The sequence below is a fragment of the Stenella coeruleoalba genome, assembly GCF_951394435.1.
Source record: "Stenella coeruleoalba genome assembly, chromosome: 2".
Lineage (NCBI taxonomy): Eukaryota > Metazoa > Chordata > Mammalia > Artiodactyla > Delphinidae > Stenella > Stenella coeruleoalba.
Window position 1 is genome coordinate 3,001,341 of NC_137147.1, and position 20,553 is coordinate 3,021,893.

The window sequence follows — 20,553 nt, forward strand, 5'->3', positions numbered from 1 at the left end:
ACAACGCCAAGTTATCACAGTTCAACCATTCTAATGTTTACACTTTCTACGTTAACCTCCCACAGATCAAGTTCCTCTTTCCCTTGCTGTTTTCTCTTTCTTTCTTGGTGGTTCTTAAAACTAGGTCTGACCTACAATCCAGTGTCTTAGATCTGATGGGACTTCACCACACATACTGAGCCTCTGGTCAGGTTTCTCGATGGATGTTATTCCATTCAAATACAGCCCACGTGCTCCCCACGTCACGCTCTGTACTACCTAACGCAAGGAGCTAGTAACCAGCTGGTACCGCAAAGGGGCCAGAGCGCTCGTCTGGCTAAGCGTGTCGAGCACTGTCTACCTGCTGTTCGGAGAGAAATAACCAAGAGCACCAAGCCCTCCCTCCCTCCTGCCCTCGCTTGCGCTGGAGTCGCCCTTCTCTAGTCCTCATGGGTGGCATCCCAGTGCGCGGGCGAAGCGGAAGCACTGCCTGCTCTATTCATCTGGACGTAAATCTGGCGACGCAAGACTGCCCAGCAGCTTCTACATCGCCACTTTCACTTTAAACAAGTTTTGCTGGTGAAAACCATAGCTTGAAATCCACTGTGAACGTTCCGTCTGCAAATCCCAATTCTGTAGGTTACCAGCTTTGTTGCACTCGTTCACTAAGCTTACATCCTCCCTCCCACGGGAAAAGACCTACGACCCCCGGGCCGAGTCTGCGGTGGAAGTCTACCCAGGACAAGCCGATCTCGTGTAAATCCCACAGCCGACTGGCTTCCCCACAAACCTGGGCACTCCTCCCTCCAGCCTTTGAGACCTTCCCTCCCTTCTGGTTTTCCTGCCATTCTTCAGCCTGCCTTTATCTGCAGAGAAAGCGGTAATATTCACTTTGCTCGTGACTTTCCACCACTGACCCCCAGCCCAACATCCCTTTTTACACTGTGAAACTACAGCGTAAATCTATAAGGCAGATAGTTTCATTTCAGAAAGCGGTGTCTGAAGCCAAGGTCTAGTTCGCTCCTGTTCTCTGCACCTGAGAACCGGCAGTTTCACCGGGGACGGCGTGGGGGAGGCATGTGGGGCGAGGAGAGTCGGAAGCAGCGGGTCAGACTGAGGCGAGATAAAGGCCAGGAGAGACTGGTTTCCTCAGAGAAGCTCTTAATTACGGCAAGTGAACTTCTCAGTGAGGGCAGTCACATGGAAGAAACATACTGATTTCTAGCCTAGACCCCACCATAAAGAACATGGTGAAGTCAGGACAGGACTCTCAGCCTCAGGTTCCTTAAGCTGTAAGACAGCGGACACACATGGACATTCAGGACTGTGTCCCCACCTCCTGGCACAGGCGACGCACAGGAGGAACTCCACAGATGTCTGCTGAATTAAAGCCTTGGCTCTCTGACAGTTAAAGATTAAGACAGCTCGAATTCCTAGGAGCACAGAGATACAGCGCCAGCAGCGTTGACAAAGGCCCTATTTCCTGCTTAAGAACCTAGTTCTAGAATGCCTGTTGGGAACAAATTAGACAGACCCTCACCACTAGTACAAATCAGTAAACGTCCAGCACCTCTGGTTGTATCGCCTCATCCTTCACTTAGGCTGGCATTCCTGCTGAAGCGTCACACCCCACCACTGCGCCTGCCGACCGACAGCTCTGGCAATGGAGAAGCTCTTGCCTAAAGTGCAAGGGCGGGCGTCATTCCAGGAAAACTGCTTTCACTACATTTCGCAAATAAGAGATGGCCAAAGGCAGGCTGCAGAACGTTTAATATGCTTACCAGCAGATAGAAGAGTGTGGAGTTGTGAGAAGGATATCCTGAAAAAATACATAGAGTCTTTTCAGTTTTTATTTGTGTTCTCTACTTCCTTTCTCTGTGTCTCAAATAGATATGAGCGGTTCTTTCTGGAAACAAGTTCTCTTAGGATGGATTCTGGGCTCTTCACGTATGTCTGGCTCAGGGCTGCAGCAAGCAATAAGCCTTGAAGGCCCGTGTGCCAGGTCCTGTGGAGAACGAGCCCGGGAATCAGGGCTCTAAAGTGATACAGGCACCAGGACGCTGGGAACCACGAAATCAGGGGCCGTGTGCGCGTGTGTTGTGTGCCCACCCTCTGGGGAGGTGAAGCAGATAAAGAGCGGTGCTGGACGCCTCCCTCCCCCTCGCAGGAGCCGCCAGCCTCCTCACCTCCTCACATGCCCACCACCCCATCCCTCCAGGTCTAGTGTTAATTAATTAGTGCTGATGTTTACCTGTGCTGGGTTCCAGTCTTCAGCTCACCCGCCCATCAACTAATCCCTGCTCAGAGGCCAGTCATGGTAAGGTTACCGGCCAGTGACGAAGAACGATACCCCCTGCCCCCGCCCCGTCTCCAAGGCTCAGCGCACTCTGAAGGCGGGGGTGGCCCACGCCCCTCCAGGGACATGGAGCGGAAGCCCTCCCCAGGGGCTTTCTGATGTCTGGCACTGAACTTGGCCTCATCTGGGGAGGACCATGTTGATAAAGACGGGCACAGCATCCTCCACCTCCGCGGTACGCTCAGCACACAACAGGCGCTCGATGAATGTGCCACGAAAACTAACGACGGGACAAAGACACAACCGCAGGTGCTCCTGAGCAGTGATTCGACACCCCTGCGCAGGGCGTTCTTCTCAGATTAAAGCCTAATACGTTTAGTGCGTCATCCAAGGCGTTGACCGAAAGGTTCACTTGCCCTTGGAGAAAAACATGCCACCTAAGTATGTGACTTTTTTATTATTAGTTAAAACAAGAAACACTCTTGTGTTCTGTGTTGAAAGACATTTAGCTGATCCTTTTCTGCATAGCTGATCCCAACTTACATGGCAAATCGAGATGCTGCTGCTACTTGGTTCCTATCTTCTTGACATGCAGGGTTTGGCGAGGGGGAGAACCTGTTGGCCTAAGGAGGGCTCCGCTTGGCTACCGCGTGAGATGCTCCTGAACCTGGGAAGAGGAGCCCGACCCGCCTGTGGGGACGGCGAGGGGCAGAGCTGCAGGCGGTGGCAGGGGCCACACGGGGAGCTCGAACAGGCAGCTGCAGCCTCCGTGTCTCGGGGCAGGACAGGCATGGCCGGGTGGGGAGGATGAGGTGCCCCTCCTTTCAGACAGGACGCCAGCTCTCGGTCCTTTGCCCGCCTGGGCATCTGCTCCCTGTCTGCCTGTCGGCCTTGCCTGGTCCCCCCTGGCAGGCCCTTCCCTCTCTCGACCCTGAGAAACCTCTATTCTTGACTGCTTTCTATATTTTAAACCAGAAGGACTTTATTAGAAAGGAGCACACCATAACGTACCCCCGGGGAAGCGCCTGTCTGGACATCGAGGGCACTCGTCCGACCTGGGGCAGGACGTGGCCTTTGGACAAGCCGTCCCTGTCCTCCAATGTTGGAGCCACAGTTGAATTTGGTGATCTGAGCTGGTGCCATTTGGGAAAACAAGGTACTTCCAAAGACTAGTTCTTTATGGTCCAAGTTTTATAGTTAAATCAAGACAACGACTGCTCGGGGTACCTTGAGGTCATCACTAGGCACAGCTGCCCCCTTAGTTTCTAACTTTGAATCCTCCACTTAGCAGATATTTATTAAGCCCCCGAGACACCAGGCAGCAGTAGAACAAAGGCATTAAGAACTGGGGTGGAAAGTGAGAATACGTGGGCTGGAATTCCAGCTCCACCGGTAACTACCTTAGTGACCTTGGGCAGAATACTTGATCCCTCTGGGCCTTGGTTTCCTCAACTGGGAAATGGGGTAACTACCCAGTGGGGTGGCTGTGAATTAGCAGACGTGGCGTGCTAGAGCGACGCCTGAGATGGAGTGCGTCCTCAGTAAACGGTGCTGGTTTCTGGTTTCTGCTCATCAGATGCACTGACTTGTTAGCTTCTATCGTTCAATCTTGTTTATGCTCCTACCCTTAAAAAATGTCTGTTACGGAAGCAACGTTTTTCATCCTCTCCAGGCATCTCCAAGCAGGCCACTAATGCACTGCACTCAGCAACTAGATCTGCACCTAACAAAGGACGACTCTCAGGCTGACGGTGTCTGGTTGTACGTAACGCGATTACACGGATGTTCTGGCGAACAGGGCACCGCGGCCGTGCCCTGCTGCTCTGGTTCTCAGAACAGTGTTGGCGCAAGGGCAGCTACTTAACTGTTGGCCGAGAGGGGCTGAATGGACCCCAAATCCAATTATGACCCATGTGCCTGCTGGGTCATGGAGGAGCCAATCTCCCTGATGAGTTCATGGACGTTTTAGACTATCAATTTGTGGCGTAACGGAGTTTGAGTGGAAAAATATCCTTAAAATTTGGAAGGTTTATAAAGGATTACGGTGGAGCTGGGGTTTTCTGAGGGGCAGGGGTGCTACTTGAAGCTTACACGCGTAAGGAGGCAAGTTAAACTGGAAAGCGGCAAGCAGACCGGGGCAGCAGGAGACACTGCTGTGCCCCATTTGGGACCAGCTGCTTGGCATTTCTGGGCCACAGTTTCTGCCTCTGAAAAATAAGGTTCTTTCTGGCTCTGTAAGACTACGGGAGAGTGCTTCTCTCAAAGACCAGGGTGCTGGCAGCAGTTCCCAGAGGGCGGAAAGATGAAAATACAACAGGTCTCTAGAATGGGTCACGTATAAGCGGGCACCATAGGGAGGAACATATAAGAAACCAAGGGCCTGAACTTACACGTGAAACCTTTCTGCATACAGCCGACCACTGGTCAACATGTATTACACATTTCGGAAGAATTCTGGTTTCAGAAAAATAACACACGTTCACCGTAGGATAAATAAAATCCAAACAACACAAGGAAGGCAAGCTCAGCGAGCAGCACTGTGGGCATTCTGGCGCACACCTGCCGGGGCGGGGGGTGCTCTCCACGCACACAGATGTGCTGACGTGAATGACTGAGCTACTGAAGACCATGCTTCATTCGCTCCTGTTTTTACCTTACTCAACCCTCTGTCAAGAATGTCCTGTAGATCAATAAATAGACCAACATATCTTTAACTGTTTGGAATTTCACTGTCCACGTGTGCTACAATTTAACAAATCGAACCTTCTAATAAGAATAAATCTTCTCATGGTGTTTTTTTTTTTTTTAAATAACGTGACCAAAAATGCTTTATGATTAATGATGGAACACATTTACCTAGTTCTACTTCCTTCTAAAACCTCACTAAAAGTTCAGTAAAGGGCTTCCTTGGTGGCGCAGTGGTTGAGAGTCCGCCCGCCGATGCAGGGGACACGGGTTCGTGCCCTGGTCCGGGAAGTTCCCACATGCCGCGGAGCAGCTGGTCCCGTGAGCCATGGCCGCTGAGCCTGCGCGTCCGGAGCCTGTGCTCCGCAACGGGAGAGGCCACAACAGCGAGAGGCCCGCGTACCGCAAAAAAAAAAAAAAAAAAAAGAAAAAAGCCGTTTAAAAGCAACAATGGGGGCCCGGTGGTTAAGAATCCACCTGCCAATGCAGGGGACACGGGTTCAAGCCCTGGTCCGGGAAGATCCCACATGCTGCGGAGCAACTAAGCCCGTGCGCCACAACTACTGAGCCTGCGCTCTAGGGCCCGCGAGCCACAACTACTGAGCCCGTGTGTCACAACTACTGAAGCCCGTGCGCCTAGAGCCCACGCTCCACAACAAGAGAAGCCACCACAGTGAGAAGCCCGCGCACCACAAGGAATAGTAGCCCCTGCTAGCCGCAACTAGAGAAAGCCCGCGCACAGCAACGAAGACCCAACGCAGCCAAAAATAAATGAAAATTTAAAAATATGTGTGTATATATATATATATATATATATATATATATATATATATATATATATATAAAAGGCATCAACAAGCTCACAAAATAGTGAGGATTTATAGGATCAACAAGAAAAGATAACAGAAATCAAAGAGATGAGCCCTGCACCAGAGGTCGCCTCCTGGGGGAGCAAGGCAAAACCGGAGCCAGGGCCCAGAAGGAGGGGAGGGGCTGGTGAGACTCCCCCACCCCAGGTCACTGAATATAAATATATACACGTGAGAGAAATGGCAGAGCAAATGTGGCAAAATGTTGACAAATGAGTGAAACTTGATAAAGAAAATTCTTTGTGCCATTCTTCAACTTGTAAATTTGAAATTATTTCAAAAAGTTAAAATAAGAGCAAACAAAACGACAAATCGGGAACGAAAGTTGAATTTTACAGAATGCCGTCTTCACGTTTATTGAGATGTTCCCATTTGTTTTCCTTGGCCTGTTAACATCACGATTCTCTCCTTCCCACCAGGCTGGCTAGAAGCATCTCTCCGCTCTCCTTTCTCCTTTCGTTGCTGTGGCCCTCCTTCCAAAACCAGCTCTTGGGTTTCATTCCTTTTCCCCCAGTTTCCTGATTCATTTGTTTCTGCTTCTGTCTTTAGAGAAGACAGTAATTCTTTAATTTATCTTGGTCCTTTTCTTTCTAAGCGTTTAAGTGATTTCCTCTCATCCTTACTTAATAATCGTGTCACACATCAACTCCGTAAGCCATCACCTTGTTTCATTCAGTCACTCACTGGAGGCACCGTGGCTCTGGTGGGAGAGCCCAGGCCCGAGACAGCTGGCCTGGCCAACCCTGTCCTTCATTCCTGGGCAGTGTGTCGAGCCTGTGCTTCGCCCTCCCAAGAGTACAGCGAGGATGATGACAGTGCCGATGACAGACAATAGACGGGATGCGCTTATGAACAGTCCTTGTAGCGCGGCTGTTGCCTTTACCGACTTGTTCATTTGAGGATGAAGCTTTCAAAAGGCAGGGAAGGGCCTGCTTTGACGGGTTTCACTCAAGTGAGGGAGACAAGCAAGTAAAACCAAGATCTCAACACCTCATAAACAAAATGAGTTTAGGAAAGAAGAAGCCCTAGTGACGGGTTAGATGAGGCGGGGGAGGCCTGTCCATGGAGACAACTCGGGGCTTAAATGCGGACGCTGAGGAGCAGCCAGTGGTGCTGAGATCCAGACAGGGCCACGCCAGCAGCAACAAACGCCCTCTCTGCCCTGAGGCCTGGTTTCTACCTTTGCATTTATCCCCATTTTTATTGCATTGTGATGAGAGAATATGGTTTCTACTTATTTCAACTTGTTGAAAATTGCAGAGGTGTTTTTTTGTTGTTTTGTTTTAAATATTTATATATTTATTTACTTAGGCTGCGCCGGGTCTTAGGTTAGGTTGCGGCATGCAGGATCTAGTTCCCTGACCAGGGACTGAACCCAGGCCCCTTGCATTGGGAGCACGGAGTCTTACCCACTGGACGACCAGGAAAGTCCCTGCAGAGGTTTTCTCTGCGAACTATTATTTGTTAAATGTATAAACCTTGTGAGCACTTGTTTTCTGAAGTCTCCGTGGTTCACCATGATAATCTGTAGTCACCACCTGATCTGGGACAGGTAGGGCCATCCAGGCACATCCCACCCCCGCTGCCCCAACCCCGGCCTTATCAGTTTTTGTTTGTTTTTTTGGGGGTACGCGGGCCTCTCACTGTTGTGGCCTCTCCCATTGCGGAACACAGGCTCAGCGGCCATGGCTCACGGGCCCAGCCGCTCCGCGGCATGTGGGATCCCCCCGGACCGGGGCACGAACCCACGTCCCCTGCATCGGCAGGCGGACTCTCAACCACTGCGCCACCAGGGAAGCCCCTTATCAGTTTTGTCTTGCAGTCCTTCTAGCTCTGGACACAGAACCACCTGGGTAAATCGCGTATGTTCACGGTCGCTCTGCCATCCTGCGCACTGTGCACTTTGGGGTGGTGAAGTAATCCTGTCTCACTGAACCTTATTTTGCCTTGATTTCAACTTTGCCCACTATTAATGTTATGACTTGGGTTTTTTTGCATCTGCCTAACATATCTTTACATCCTATTTCTTTTTAATACCCTTTTATGTATGACCCATCTCACTGTAGGATTTAAAGAAGTTAGAAGAACCATGTTTGTTCAATTTGTTATATACAGTAGTATACATATAAGGGTAAATGTAACTTTAAAAATTATGGAAATAATCCTTAAATTTTGCTAGTCTAGAAAAATGTATGCAATATCCTAGCCAGACATTTAACATTGGATTATATTTAAATAAATTTATTCAGTTTAAATAGTATTTTGGAAAAGAACTACCTTCAGACCCTTGACATATAATCCTTGAAGTATAACTTTCCCAAATAACAGAATGACATGTTTACAGTAATGATAAAACCAGCTGTAAGCGTGTGCATGATCCTAGAAGCTGCGATTCTGGTCTCAAGCTGGCAGGTCGGCAGCCCAGAAGGGAAGGCTTTGCCTGTGGCCGCAGTCAGGCCTGGCTGCCACTCTCTCTCCGCGGGCAGGTCAGGGGACTTCCATCCCCAGCTTTCCGCCCACAGTTCAGCTGAAATCCTGTCCAGCTTCCTGGTCTCAACTGCGTGGAGCATTCTAGATGCTTTTTTGCTGGGAGTCTAATCCTATTTATTTTTGCTTGGGGACTGAAAAATGTCCTTAAACACTTTTGAAAATCTAATTTCCTACTGTATTTTATCTTGCTAATTTTCCATACTATTTTCACTTTTAACTCTTTTAAGGAATACCAATAGCTTACCATTACTGAGTACTTACTATGTGCCAGGTATTATTATAACTCCTCTAAGCCCACGAATCCTGTTACACAAATGAGGAAACAAATCCGCACAGAGGTTAAGGGTGACAAGGCTCAGAAGCGACAGGGCTGGTGTCGGAGCCCAGGCAGTGTGGCTTCAGAGCCTCTCAGAGGCCTGTGGGAACAAGGAGCATGCCTGTGAGGGGACACTTCTGTCCATACTGGCACCATGCAGTTGGCCAGGAGCCCTTTCAAATATCCCAGGCTGGTCCCTACATGCTGCCTGCTCCTTACAGGAAGAATCAAGGCCTTGATGTTCCTGGTCAAGATAAAGACTGTGTCTGTCACCCAGTCTCTGCAAACCTTAACAAAATATTATTTCTAAGACCTTAAAAACTCCTCAAAAAAAAAAAACCTGTGAATTAAAATCAGTGGTGCCTAATATAAATAACTTTGACATAGGCCAAGTTCCCCATTAGCCCATATCCTAGACGAGAGGGTGGGATGTACAAAGGAACCCTTTAAACAAGTCGTCGGATGTCTGGGATTCTGCCTTAACTCCAAGTCTGACCTAATAACATTACCACCAACTAAACATCCAGAGCATCCACTCCTCCTCCTACCGCATTCTCCTGAATACTCAGCCACCTACAAAATGTGCCCCAAGCTGCAAGTCACTCCCTCAAGGGTTCCCTGGTGTAATTAGCCCACCAGCTCTCAGCCAGTGCCCGCCCCTGAGGCCCCCCACCCCACCCCCTTCTTCCCACTCGCGGCCACAGAACACCGCTGTCACAGCACCTGCCAGTCTTCCTCAGATGGCCCCGGCCAAGGAGCTGTGCTCGCCGCATCAAAAGCAACAGCGCTGGGGCCATCAATCCGGCTGCAATCACAGACCCCAAACCCTGAAGACAGAGGCTGCATTTTCCGCTTACTGTGAATGTGCTTTGAACACACTCCTAAAAGTAAAATCCTTCTCCAGGACTCTGGCAAGAAAGGCAAGCAAAATAGAAAACCCTGCCAGACTTTCTAATCTTCCTCTGAGGCTTTTTTATCATGTGCTCACAAGTGAGCTGTATTTAAGAAAGTGAATTTCCAAAATTTGAGGACTTTTTCTCATGGCTTTTTGGGAGAGGAGAGGGTATTAGAGGGTTAATTTCTGATTTTTCCCAGCATATAATAGAGAGTCACTGCTCTAATCTCCAACCAGATTCCCGATAAGACCAAATTGGTATCTTAATGCATAAATCCTTTGTATAAATGCCCCTAAGCAACTTGACAGCAGCTTGGGCATTAAGCATGCATTATATGACCTCACAGTTTTAAGAGACCTGGATGCCAGGACGGGCAATGGGGCTCTGAAGTTTCACCTACGAGACAGTGGGTCTGGGAAAAGAATTTCTACTAGAACCACCACCTCAACTTGAGAGGGAAATACTTTCTCAGATTAATTACTGGTGGCCTGTGGGACGTCAACAGCCGCACTTAGATGCCTAATCAAGTGACATTTAACTTAATGTCATGATCTTTCTTCTTCTCCTTTTTTGAGAAGACTATTTTGGGCCCAGATTGGAAAGACCACTTCCTCCTGAAACTGGCCTCAGTACCTCTGTCACCGTTTCTAACCTCACACACAACCTCCACGGCCTGAGCACAGAGATGAGGAAGGCTGGACGGAGACAAGGGCTTTCCCGTCCCACAGACAGGCTTCTGGGGGTTGTGTCAGTCGCTGCACTCTGGCCAGGCGGACAAGGTGACCCTTTGCATGTGACACAACCGTCCTGACTGGACCATATTTGGTCAATCAGAGGAACAGACCATTTTAAACTTTGGATTCGATGCAGATGGGAAGTCAAAACCAAAGCACTCTGAGCCACATTAGAGAGAAAATTCAAAACAAAAACGTATTTATAGTACTTTGATGTTTCCAACAGTGTATTTACAAACATCTTGCTGCGTGACCCCTATGGCAATTTGGTGAGAAATCCGTTTTGGAAGAGTCAGTCGCCCTGATGGTTAGCTAGGAGAGATGGAACTCAAACTCAGGTCCTCTCACTCCATCACACTGTGTCCTCTCAAAATAAACCAAATGAACATAAGGGAGGGGTCCCTTGGGCTAGATGATCAGAGCCAGGAATGAACGCAAAATTTAAGATTAGTTACCCACGGTGGTAGTTTCTGAAGGATTATCACGCCACATAATTAAATTAGTCTTTTTAGGCAGCTTTCTGATCCTGTAACAACTTGTGCCAAACTTCGAGAGTCCAGGAATCTCCTCGCTGACCTGCAGTAACCCCATCTTCTTAAAACATCTGCTCCAGTCAGACCAAGCTGGCCAAGACTCCTCGGCGCCAGCAGGGCTGAGTGCCTCTCCGGCTAATGAAGACCCCAGCGCAGGCCCACTGTCGGCCACAGGGGCAGACCCAGGCTGCAGGTTTCTCTAACACCCAGACCCCACTCCCAGGCAGCCTGGGCCAAGAGTAAACAACTTGATCCCAGGGAAACGTTTTGGCCAAGTCAAAGCTCTTCCCCTGAAAAGTGAAGTGCCAATAATCAGCTTTCAGTAGTTGGGATATGAATTTGGAAACAAGGGAAGAACCGGGCAGAACTACTCACCGTGGCTGCTAACACGACGGGTTTTAGTACGTTCCAGACTCTGTGCCAGGCGCTCACACCCTCTTCTCATTGAGTACCCACAACTATCCCACCACTGAGAAATGTTACTAGTCCCAATTTTCAAATGAGGAAAGTTACTCAGGAGGTTAAGTAACTCACTTGAGCTATACCACTGAGCAAAGGCTTAGAGAGATGCAGAGAAATTACCCGGTGAATGAGGGCACAAAGAGGCAGTGACAGTGAGGCTAGGAGGTGGAGGAAGAGGGCAGGGGAGGCCAGAGTGCGGCCGGAAGTGGACAGACAGCTGTGAGCTGTGCCGCTGTGCCCTTCCCCGAGGGCTGCCGGAACCCAGACCTTTCAGGCTCCAAGTCCAGCTCCACTGGGGCTGCTGTGTTTGGAACCAAACGGGAGACTGGGGGGCTCTTTGGAACAGTCTTCTTGGAATGAACTCAGTGGGGCCATCCCAGGGTTTCTGTGCTTCAGGCGTTCACAAACACCTCCTCAATACCTGCCGCATGTGTGCACAGTCGTGCTACCGTTTACTTGGTGTTTTTATTTAAATGGACACACCCTTTTTTCTAAGCCCTGTCCTAAGCAACAATAATCCAAGAAATTGTGGCTCTGACATGCTAATTACATATTTTTATATTCATCAATGTATAACTTTTAAAATAATGTTCACTCAAAATCGTCTCTTGTGCCACCAGCAGTGCATACCGACCATACTTGGAGGCATCCTGGGCTTCCCACCGCATGAAGAACAACACAGAAACCCTCTCTCGGCTGGCTCACAGTCTTCTATGCTGACTCTTAGCACCCAGCAAGATGCATGCTTTGGTGTCACCCTCTACGGTCCTGAATGAGAAGCAAGATCATTCAAGCCCTATCATACATTCTTACTGAGGGATCAGTTCCTCTCAGCCTCTGCTGACCCCCTTCCAGTCTTTGGTTCTATAAATAAAAGACTTATTTAGGAACCCGGTGTTAGAATCTCTCCATCTATCCCAGGCAATCAATGAGTTCTTTTAGGTTTTGCCTTCAAATCTACATCATAATATTGCTGCTAAAATAAGAATGTCTTCAGAAAAATTAAACCCAACTTTAACCAGGGTAAGTAACAGACGAATTCTTCTATTTATTTAAGGAAATGACTCCAATAAGGTGGGCATGTCCCACCTCACAAATCAAACAGGAAGGTAAGCACCTTCCTTTGTGCATTTTGCATTGGTTTTAGCAACACAAACTAGAAGAAGCTTAAAAAGATGCTATCGGGGCTTCCCTGGTGGCGCAGTGGTTGAGAGTCTGCCTGCCGATGCAGGGGACACTGGTTCGTGCCCTGGTCCAGGAGGATCCCGCATGCCGCGGAGCGGCTGGGCCCGTGAGCCATGGCCGCTGAGCCTGCGTGTCCGGAGCCTGTGCTCCGCAACGGGAGAGGCCGCAACAGTGAGAGGCCCGCGTACCACAAAAAAAAAAAAAAAAAAAAAAAAGATGCTATGCCCATTGGGCCATCAGTAGCATAAATTTTTTTCTGAAACTGTTACATAGCTCCATTCAAAGGTTGAACTGGCCCTCCAAACTGTCTTTTAATAACTTTTTTTCTTTAATATACTATTGCACATGTTCTAATGTTTTAGGCCTTATCAAATTCTTCTTTGGAAGTAGCCAAAATTTAAACAATAAAATGTCTTATATAAACATGCAAGCACGTCTTATACATTAACCTATCATAGACACCAACAAGAAGGCTCCTATTTCATTTGTGGTAAAACAAACAAGACAAACACCACCAAAGCTGAGCAAGGTGCCCTTCCTGCGGGCTGCTCACACCCTGGAGAGCTGCCACTACCGCCCTACCACAGGGCTTTGCAGTTGTATGCACCTGGATCGTTTACCTTTATATTCCTCACCTGGTATGACAGGTATGACACAAAAGTGCTCAGAAACGTGTGCTGGGCGAACACATTTACAAGAAGGCCCCAGTACAGCTACGTGTCCAACCCTGACCCCTGCACCTGCACCCCTGCATTTCTTCACCTTCCCGCGCTTTGCTCTGCCAGGTCGCCCTCACACTCCCAGCCCATCCCGGCTGCGGAAAGCCCAGCCGGCTGGCAGATGCACCCTTGGCACCTCATCATCCTCTCTTCCTGCAGCCCCATGCAGCTCTAGGGCTGCTTTCATTTGCGCTTCCCCAGCAGATGTTTACTTCTAATTATGCTCAGACCACAAACTCCCTGAGGGCAGAGCCTCTTGCTTATTTTTGTGTTCCTTGCTTTATGGACTTGAATTACCCATTTATACCTTTAAACTCAAGTATCTGATAGAAGAGCTATAATTTGACCTAACTCGACAGAAAACGTGTGTCTCTTTTAATAGAATAATAGAGTTATGTTAAACTTCAACTAAGTACCTTTTGCTAGAAGTGATCCATTTCATCGGACATAGGCTTCGCACACACAGAGCCTGCACAGCATTCCCTTCAGGGGCGTCCCATCAGAAGCCCGAGCTCCGGTGACTTTTTGGCTGCTCTGATTTACGCTGATCTGGGCTAACCCTCAGCTGTCGTCAGCCTCAAAGCAGGACCAAATCAGGTCAGAACCTTCAAAGTCACAACTGAGAATTTGTTTACAGTTCTGAGGTAGATCGCCCTTCGTTAGTTTCAGTGAAACCCTGCTCTCATTTTGAGGAAGCAATGTACAGCTCATAAATCCTATGCAGCTCCACTTGTGACAACTGAAGATTTCACTGGTGTAAAATGTTACAGGGGTGGTAGAATATGAGTTGGTAACACGAACCTGAATTAATGGATTTAGACATTTTCTCTCTCCTATGGACAACACCCTTCGGAGCCTTGGAGAATGAGTGGAAGAGCAGCTGGCATTTTTAGGGGTCACACTTCAGGTTTCCATTGAGTCAGGACGCTATCTAATTAAGATCTTCTGCCTTGGCGATAGGCCTGCACAAAGCAGATGTTTTCATTACAAAAATGCTACTCTTTTTACAAAATGATACTCACAGAATCTGAGGTTTAGATAACACCATGCATGCCCTAATTTCAGTTCTAGTTCTTACGAGGCCAGAACGCTGAGCGATCAGCTGTGGCAGCAGAGGACAAAACAGCAACGGCTTCCGAAACTTCTCTTTTTCGTCACCATGGACGCTACATCAGTGTTCAGTTTCAATTACAATTTCAATGCCGCAAAGCAAAAAACAACACCGACGACAACCGCCAAGCAACAAAGTGGGACTGAGCGGCTAGCAGCTCGTGGGGAAACACAACTGGAAGGCAACATGAAAGGGTGACAGGGTGGGGGGCTGGCGGTGACGGTGGTGGAGCCATGTGTGAATTCCTCCTCCATGTGACCAGCGTGCTTGGGACTGTCCCTCTGCGGTCAGGGTTGACGCACGGAAAACCATTTAAACACCGACAAAACTCAAAACATTTACAAACATAAAGTCAAAGTTAGGTGGAAAATCGCCTTCCTTAAAACAAATCCACCTTCGTGGACTATTTCTTATGAGATCTTGAAACTGTTAAAAGTAAAGCACAATCAGTATTTTAAATGAAGGCAAGGTGACAAGCTCAATTACTTCAGGAAACTAAGGAACCTGAACAGTGGTGAGCGTTCAGATTGCCCCAGAACCCCTAGTCCAGGCGGGGCCCTAACCCAGAGTTTCCCTCCTGTGCGTTTCCTTCTGGAACGATCAAGGAGAGAAAGTCTAAAAAACAACAACAACTACTACGCTGTACTCAGAATTTATAATAAGGGTTCTTCTCACTTAAAAATAATGTAGGGTCTTTCCCTTCCCTCCATTCTCTTTTGGGGGCAGGGGAGGACAAATCACGGTCCCCTTTCAAGGGTTACAGGACAGAACACTGCCAACTGCCTCCAGCCTGGTGGCTGGCGTCCCAGTAAACACTAAGACAGAGCCACCAGACAGAGCATCAAGAGGAACTTTATTCCAATTTCTCCTGAAGGTGATTTCAAAACTTCAACTTTCCAGGGTGAAAGGTTGCAAAAAGCTGGAGAATGTGGATCGTTTGTGAGGTGAGAATAAAGAACACCTTCGCGTTTCAGTGGAGTATCAACACGAACCTTTCTGCTGTCCCAAAGCAGAAAGTCTGTCTACCTAGTGAGCTTCTAATGATTATGCTTAGAGATACAAATTAATAATATATACCTGTGTGTGTAAGCATATATCCTGTGCTCACCCGGATTCATATAACCGGATACACCCCCCTCCCACCTTCCGGCTCATATATAATTACAACATTGAATAAAATGGCTTTAAAAAAGTTGAGGAGAAATTCACACAAAACCTACAATTAACAATGTTAAAGTGCATAGTTCAGTAGCATTTAGTGTGTTCACAATGTTGTGCAATTAACCCCTTTCTCTAGTTTCAAGACTTTTTCATCACCCTAGAAGAACACACGCGCCCTTTAAATAGTCCCCCCCCAGTCTCTCTTCCCCCGGCCCCTGGCAACCACCAATCTGCTTTCCGTCTCTACGGATCTGCCTGTTCTGGACATTTCATATAAGGGAAATAGAAAATGGACTTTTAAGTTACATAAATTGTCTGAATTATTATGTGGTAATTCCAAATGTAAACAAGGTACAAATCTGGGATTTGTGGCTTAAAATGATGTTCTGGGGTTCAGATTTCACAGACCAGTAAAATTTCACAAGGAATCTTAAAAGACTGACATTGGCTTACCACCCTAACTGACAAATAGGAACATTTAAACAAATCATAAAAGATATTTTAATACCAAAAAAGACAATCCTAGAATAGACAGACCTGTAAGTTGGATAAACTTAGCTTTATGAGAGACACACACTATATCATCTTTATTTCTGCCTGGACAGGTAAAAGCCTTGCCCCAGAGCAGCGCAGGCATTTGGAAATGACTGATCCTGGGCTGTCACCTTCGGCACATCTGAACCTAGATAAACTACGTAGTGCACTCCTGGCCAAGAACTTGATCTTCCAAAAAATGATAACTTAGGGAATGAAACGGGTTTCATCCTGTAGGAATCTTTTTGATGGCCAAGACTGACCAGGTCTAAATCCACCTCAAGAATCAACAGAAAAGGATGGCAGCTTTGCAAGAGACACCGACACACTGACAATCAGGTAATTCCACTTCACCCAGGTGGACGGATGCCAGCCTGGGGTCTGGGTCTGGCGAGGTTAGACAGCAGACGGTCAAAGAAACAACCTTTACAAACACAAAAGCTCTAATGGGCGGGTTTCCCCCAACTCGGCCTTTTAAACTGGGGCATGCGGTCTGGGCATGTGCGAGGGGGGCGGTGCATGTTTATTACGGGGTAGACACGATACCCTTCCTGGAATATCAGTTTTACAAAGCAATTAAATCATGTTAAACATCTTTAAATTAAACAGTATTAATTATGAAACAGAATACAAAATTCAAATAGCTTTCTGTGACAAAACCCAAGACTTCAGAAACTTAAACATTTTGGGGGTTCTTACTAGACCATATCAGGCCCATGGCCCCAGACTTCCAACAACAGCCGGTTCTCCCTCAGTCAGAGGAACTGCCAGGCAGAGTGTGAACTGCACTGTCCTGATCTAACCGATTCTAGCCCAGACAAGGCTACTGAGAGAGGCCAGGAGCGCTGACAAACTGTCCTAAAATTTACATGGAAATGCAAGGAATCCTGAACACAAAACAATTTTGAAAAAGAAGAACAAAGCTGGAGGACTCCCACTTCCTGATTTTAAAACTTCCAATGAAGCTACAGTAATCAAGACTGTGGTACAGACATACAGACCAATGGAACAGAATAGAGTCCAGAAATAAACCCTCACATTTACGGTCCATTGATTTTCAACAAGCACGCCAAGTCCATTCAATGGGGAAAGAACAGTCTTTTCAACAAATGGTGCTGGGAAAACTGAATAGCCACATTCAAAAGAATAAAGGTGGACCCTTACCTAACAGCATATACAAAAACTAACTCAAAATAGATCAGAGACCAAATGTAAGAGCTAAGATAAGATGATAAAACCCTTAGAAGAAAACATAGCAAATCTTTGGATTAGGCAATGATTTCTTAAGTAAGAGACCAAAAAACACAAGCAACAAAAGACAAATTAGATAAACTGGACTTCATCCAAGTTAAAAACTCTTTTGCTGCAAACAGTACCATCAAGAAAGTGAAAAGACAACCCACAGACTTGGAAAAAGTGTTTGCAAAGCATATCTCTACTAAGGGATCATGATCACGATTGCCACCTTTGACTGCGCCCTGCAGGCCGCAGCACACTTCACCAGTCCGGTCAGCTCCCTCTCACCCTTCACACGTCCCAGGTCACCGCTGCCCCTCAACCTTCTGCAGAGGCCTCCACTTGTGCCACCAGGAAACCCAAAGCCATTCGGCCTCACCTTCCCCAACTTCCTTCTTAAATTCCCCCTCCTGCCCTGGAAATTTCTGAAAACACACCCTGCTGAAGACGACGCTGAAATTCGGGTCTGCAGCAGATCTGGCTTTGGCAGCCTTACCATTCACACACAAGAAAGAAAGAGGGCTGACCGCAGAGTGACAATACCTGAAGCACAGCAAAACTGGTTCATTCAACAAAATGAAACACAACAATGAAAGGTCAGTTCAATCAGAACCAGATGATCTGAGTGAGGCCCTGGTTGGGGTGTGGAGGGTGACTAGTTGCCCGATCCTCCTGCATTCCATGTTCTGCTGCCCTCACGAGTGAGGGTGTGCACGTAAACAGGCTGGGCAAGGACCGGCAAAGGTAACCTCTGGTCACGTCTCAAATCCAAATCCATGATCGTGGCCTTTCCATACTGTGTTCTAGCCAGTTAACTAAGAGCACAGCACAGAAACATAGAAAGACAGTACCCTCTGATTCTGACCGTGAAGGTCAATAATCACATATGCTCTCTACTCTTAATGCTCTGCCTCTCTTTTACGTTTTTGAATAGGTATTATGTTTACGGGGTTCAAATACACACGCGCGCACGCACACACACACACGCACGGTGAAAACCCTGGCGTCCCCCCAACAAAGGTATCACTTTTAGTTTCCCGCCTGTCTTTGAGGTTCACCGTGGAGCCGTAACAGAAGTAGCCTGGCCCTCCCTCCCTGCGCGAGGACCAGCGGGGGCGGCACACTCTGCAGTGGCCTCCTCATCCACTGCTCGCTGACGCGTACTCCACTCATCAGTCCACAAAGAGACGCTACTTACTTGACATAAACCCTTTCCCAGCATTTCTCTCACCACATTGCCACACTCCATTCACAACACACTCCCCAGTGCGCTGAACCGGGGACCACCAGTGAGCTTATCAAGTATTACTTCTCTTGGGAGGCCTGCCCCCGCCCCCAGGCCCGCTCCCTCCTCCTTGGTGCCAGTCTGAAGGTGCACAGACATCACCTTCAGCGCCCAGCACAGTGCCAACCACCAAGGTGGTGATTTACAAGTATTTGTCAAGGGAATGAGACAAAGCTTTAGGTGGCCGTAAGGCAAAAGGTCAAAGCTAAATTTTGTTCTCCTTTCTGTTAGGTATATTCCATAAAGTTTTCCTTCCCTTTGAAGCAAACTCAGTTAACTAAAAATTTTGGTCTTACTTTTAACCTTATGTGGCACAACAAAGGATGCAGCGCGGCTATGCTACCAACACTGAAGTCAACAAGAGCACACACACGGAGTATCGTAGGGCTTTATGAAAATCAGGAACATGAGTTCACAGGCTTTTTATAAACTACAATGTAAACATCCCCTCAGTTGTATACATCATCAAGAAGTAGTTGTCTTTACTACTGTCTCCCCTCGGACAAATGCCTAAACTAAAACAGCCAGTTTTCAGATAAAGAATGTCTCTCCTCCTTACAGCCCAAAAGCTCCAAATTCTATTACTACCAATAGAACAATATATCTCACTTTGTTCTAAATTCAAAGAATTACTCATGAGGAATCTTTACCAGTACTAAGTTTATGTTCAGCACTGAAATACTCATTAGCTATGCTGAAAATGCAGCTTCAATGTAAATCTTTCAGGATGTACAAGTTCCTTAAACGAAGTGGAAAGCAGTCCCCGAGTCCATGTTTCTTCAACGGGAGTTTCCAGGCTACGCTAAGGGGCAAGTGGGTGCACTTTTAGGCCCCACTGACTTAATTTCATCCGTACCCACAAACCCCCAAGGTACAGCCTTACCTTCATGACCCAGAATCTGCATCTCCTGTTTTTCTAGATGACACCATAAGATCAACTAACCTGGTTTCAGCTGCACTGCACTCTACACCGCTGTGAAAAACTGAGAGCAGAAAGTACTGCGTGGCTAGATCTCTGTGATAAAGGAGCCTGTGAGAGCAGCCCTGTGCACATCCAGAGAGGTGTGAGCCCGGAGTTGTGAGTCAGAAAACCCAAGAGCTCTTCCTTCTGACCTTAGGCAAGTCCGGGAACCTCTCTGCCTTGGCTTCCACAGCCGTAAAAATAGGACTAATAATACCTGTTTGCTGTCTCATAGGAAATAGGATGGTTAATGAACACCTGCAAGGAGGTCTGAAGATGAAAAAGGTTCCTGGGCGCTAATGACAGACAAGCGTCTCCACCCTCCTTTGGCTATTCGGCCATGCTGCAGACGGGGAGGACCAAACTGCTCCGAGGAAACCGGTCTTCCTAAACAATCTCTCTTAAGGCCACACAATTTTGAAAAACTCTGGAAGAAATGCATTACGGTAATGCTTGGTGTACCAGACAGTATGCAAGGAAGCACACAGGGATGGCAGGCGCCTGAGCTGCATTGGCTCTTGGGCTGCTGTGCCTCATTTCTGCACACTCCTAACTGGTATAAATATTTACCTGGGCAGCGTGTTTTCAGTTACTTTGGATGTCACAGTCAAGGCTATTAACTGGCTGATAAGTCCCTGTTTCCTGACGAAGAACACTTCACCAAATATGCTTCTTAAACTCCCCTTTATATTTTTAACATGATGTACAGTTTTAAAAATTATTTTAGGGGCTCCAAGTTTAGCTTACATTTCACTTAAAGGCTCTCCTCCTTTTTTAAAATAGAGGAAAGGCTCAAATAAGCAAAGGATTAAGCCTATATACTAAACAACAAGACTGGAGATTGAACTGTTTTTTATAAGTTGGTATTTGGCTTTACAGAAACACATGTGCGTGCACGTGCACACGCATACCCCCCAAAAGATATTTTCCTAATCTACGTAGGCAGGGCGGTCTACGTTTATTTAATTGGATACTGATAATTGCAACGCATACCAAATTAAACACAAAAATTCAAGGTTAAAATTTTGAAAGTTTACATTGAACTGATGCACAACACTTAGAAGTGAAAAATCCAGAATTCATATGCACTGATACTGTACT

General features: G+C 47.4%; 1 protein-coding gene across 11 annotated transcripts in view; it reads right to left on the bottom strand.

Moving 5' to 3' along the window:
• The window catches only part of PPP2R5C (protein phosphatase 2 regulatory subunit B'gamma), a 132,157-nt gene that overhangs the window by 63,315 nt on the left and 48,289 nt on the right, over nt 1-20,553 (bottom strand). Inside the window, exon 2 of one of the 11 annotated variants that reach the window (XM_079914246.1) lies at nt 13,966-14,126. The exons of the other annotated variants lie outside the window; for them this stretch is intronic. Within the exon in view, the coding sequence (XP_079770372.1) occupies nt 13,966-13,987 (22 nt within the window). The 5' untranslated portion in view covers nt 13,988-14,126. The remainder of the gene's footprint in view (nt 1-13,965; nt 14,127-20,553) is intronic. 11 annotated transcript variants of the gene reach the window in all.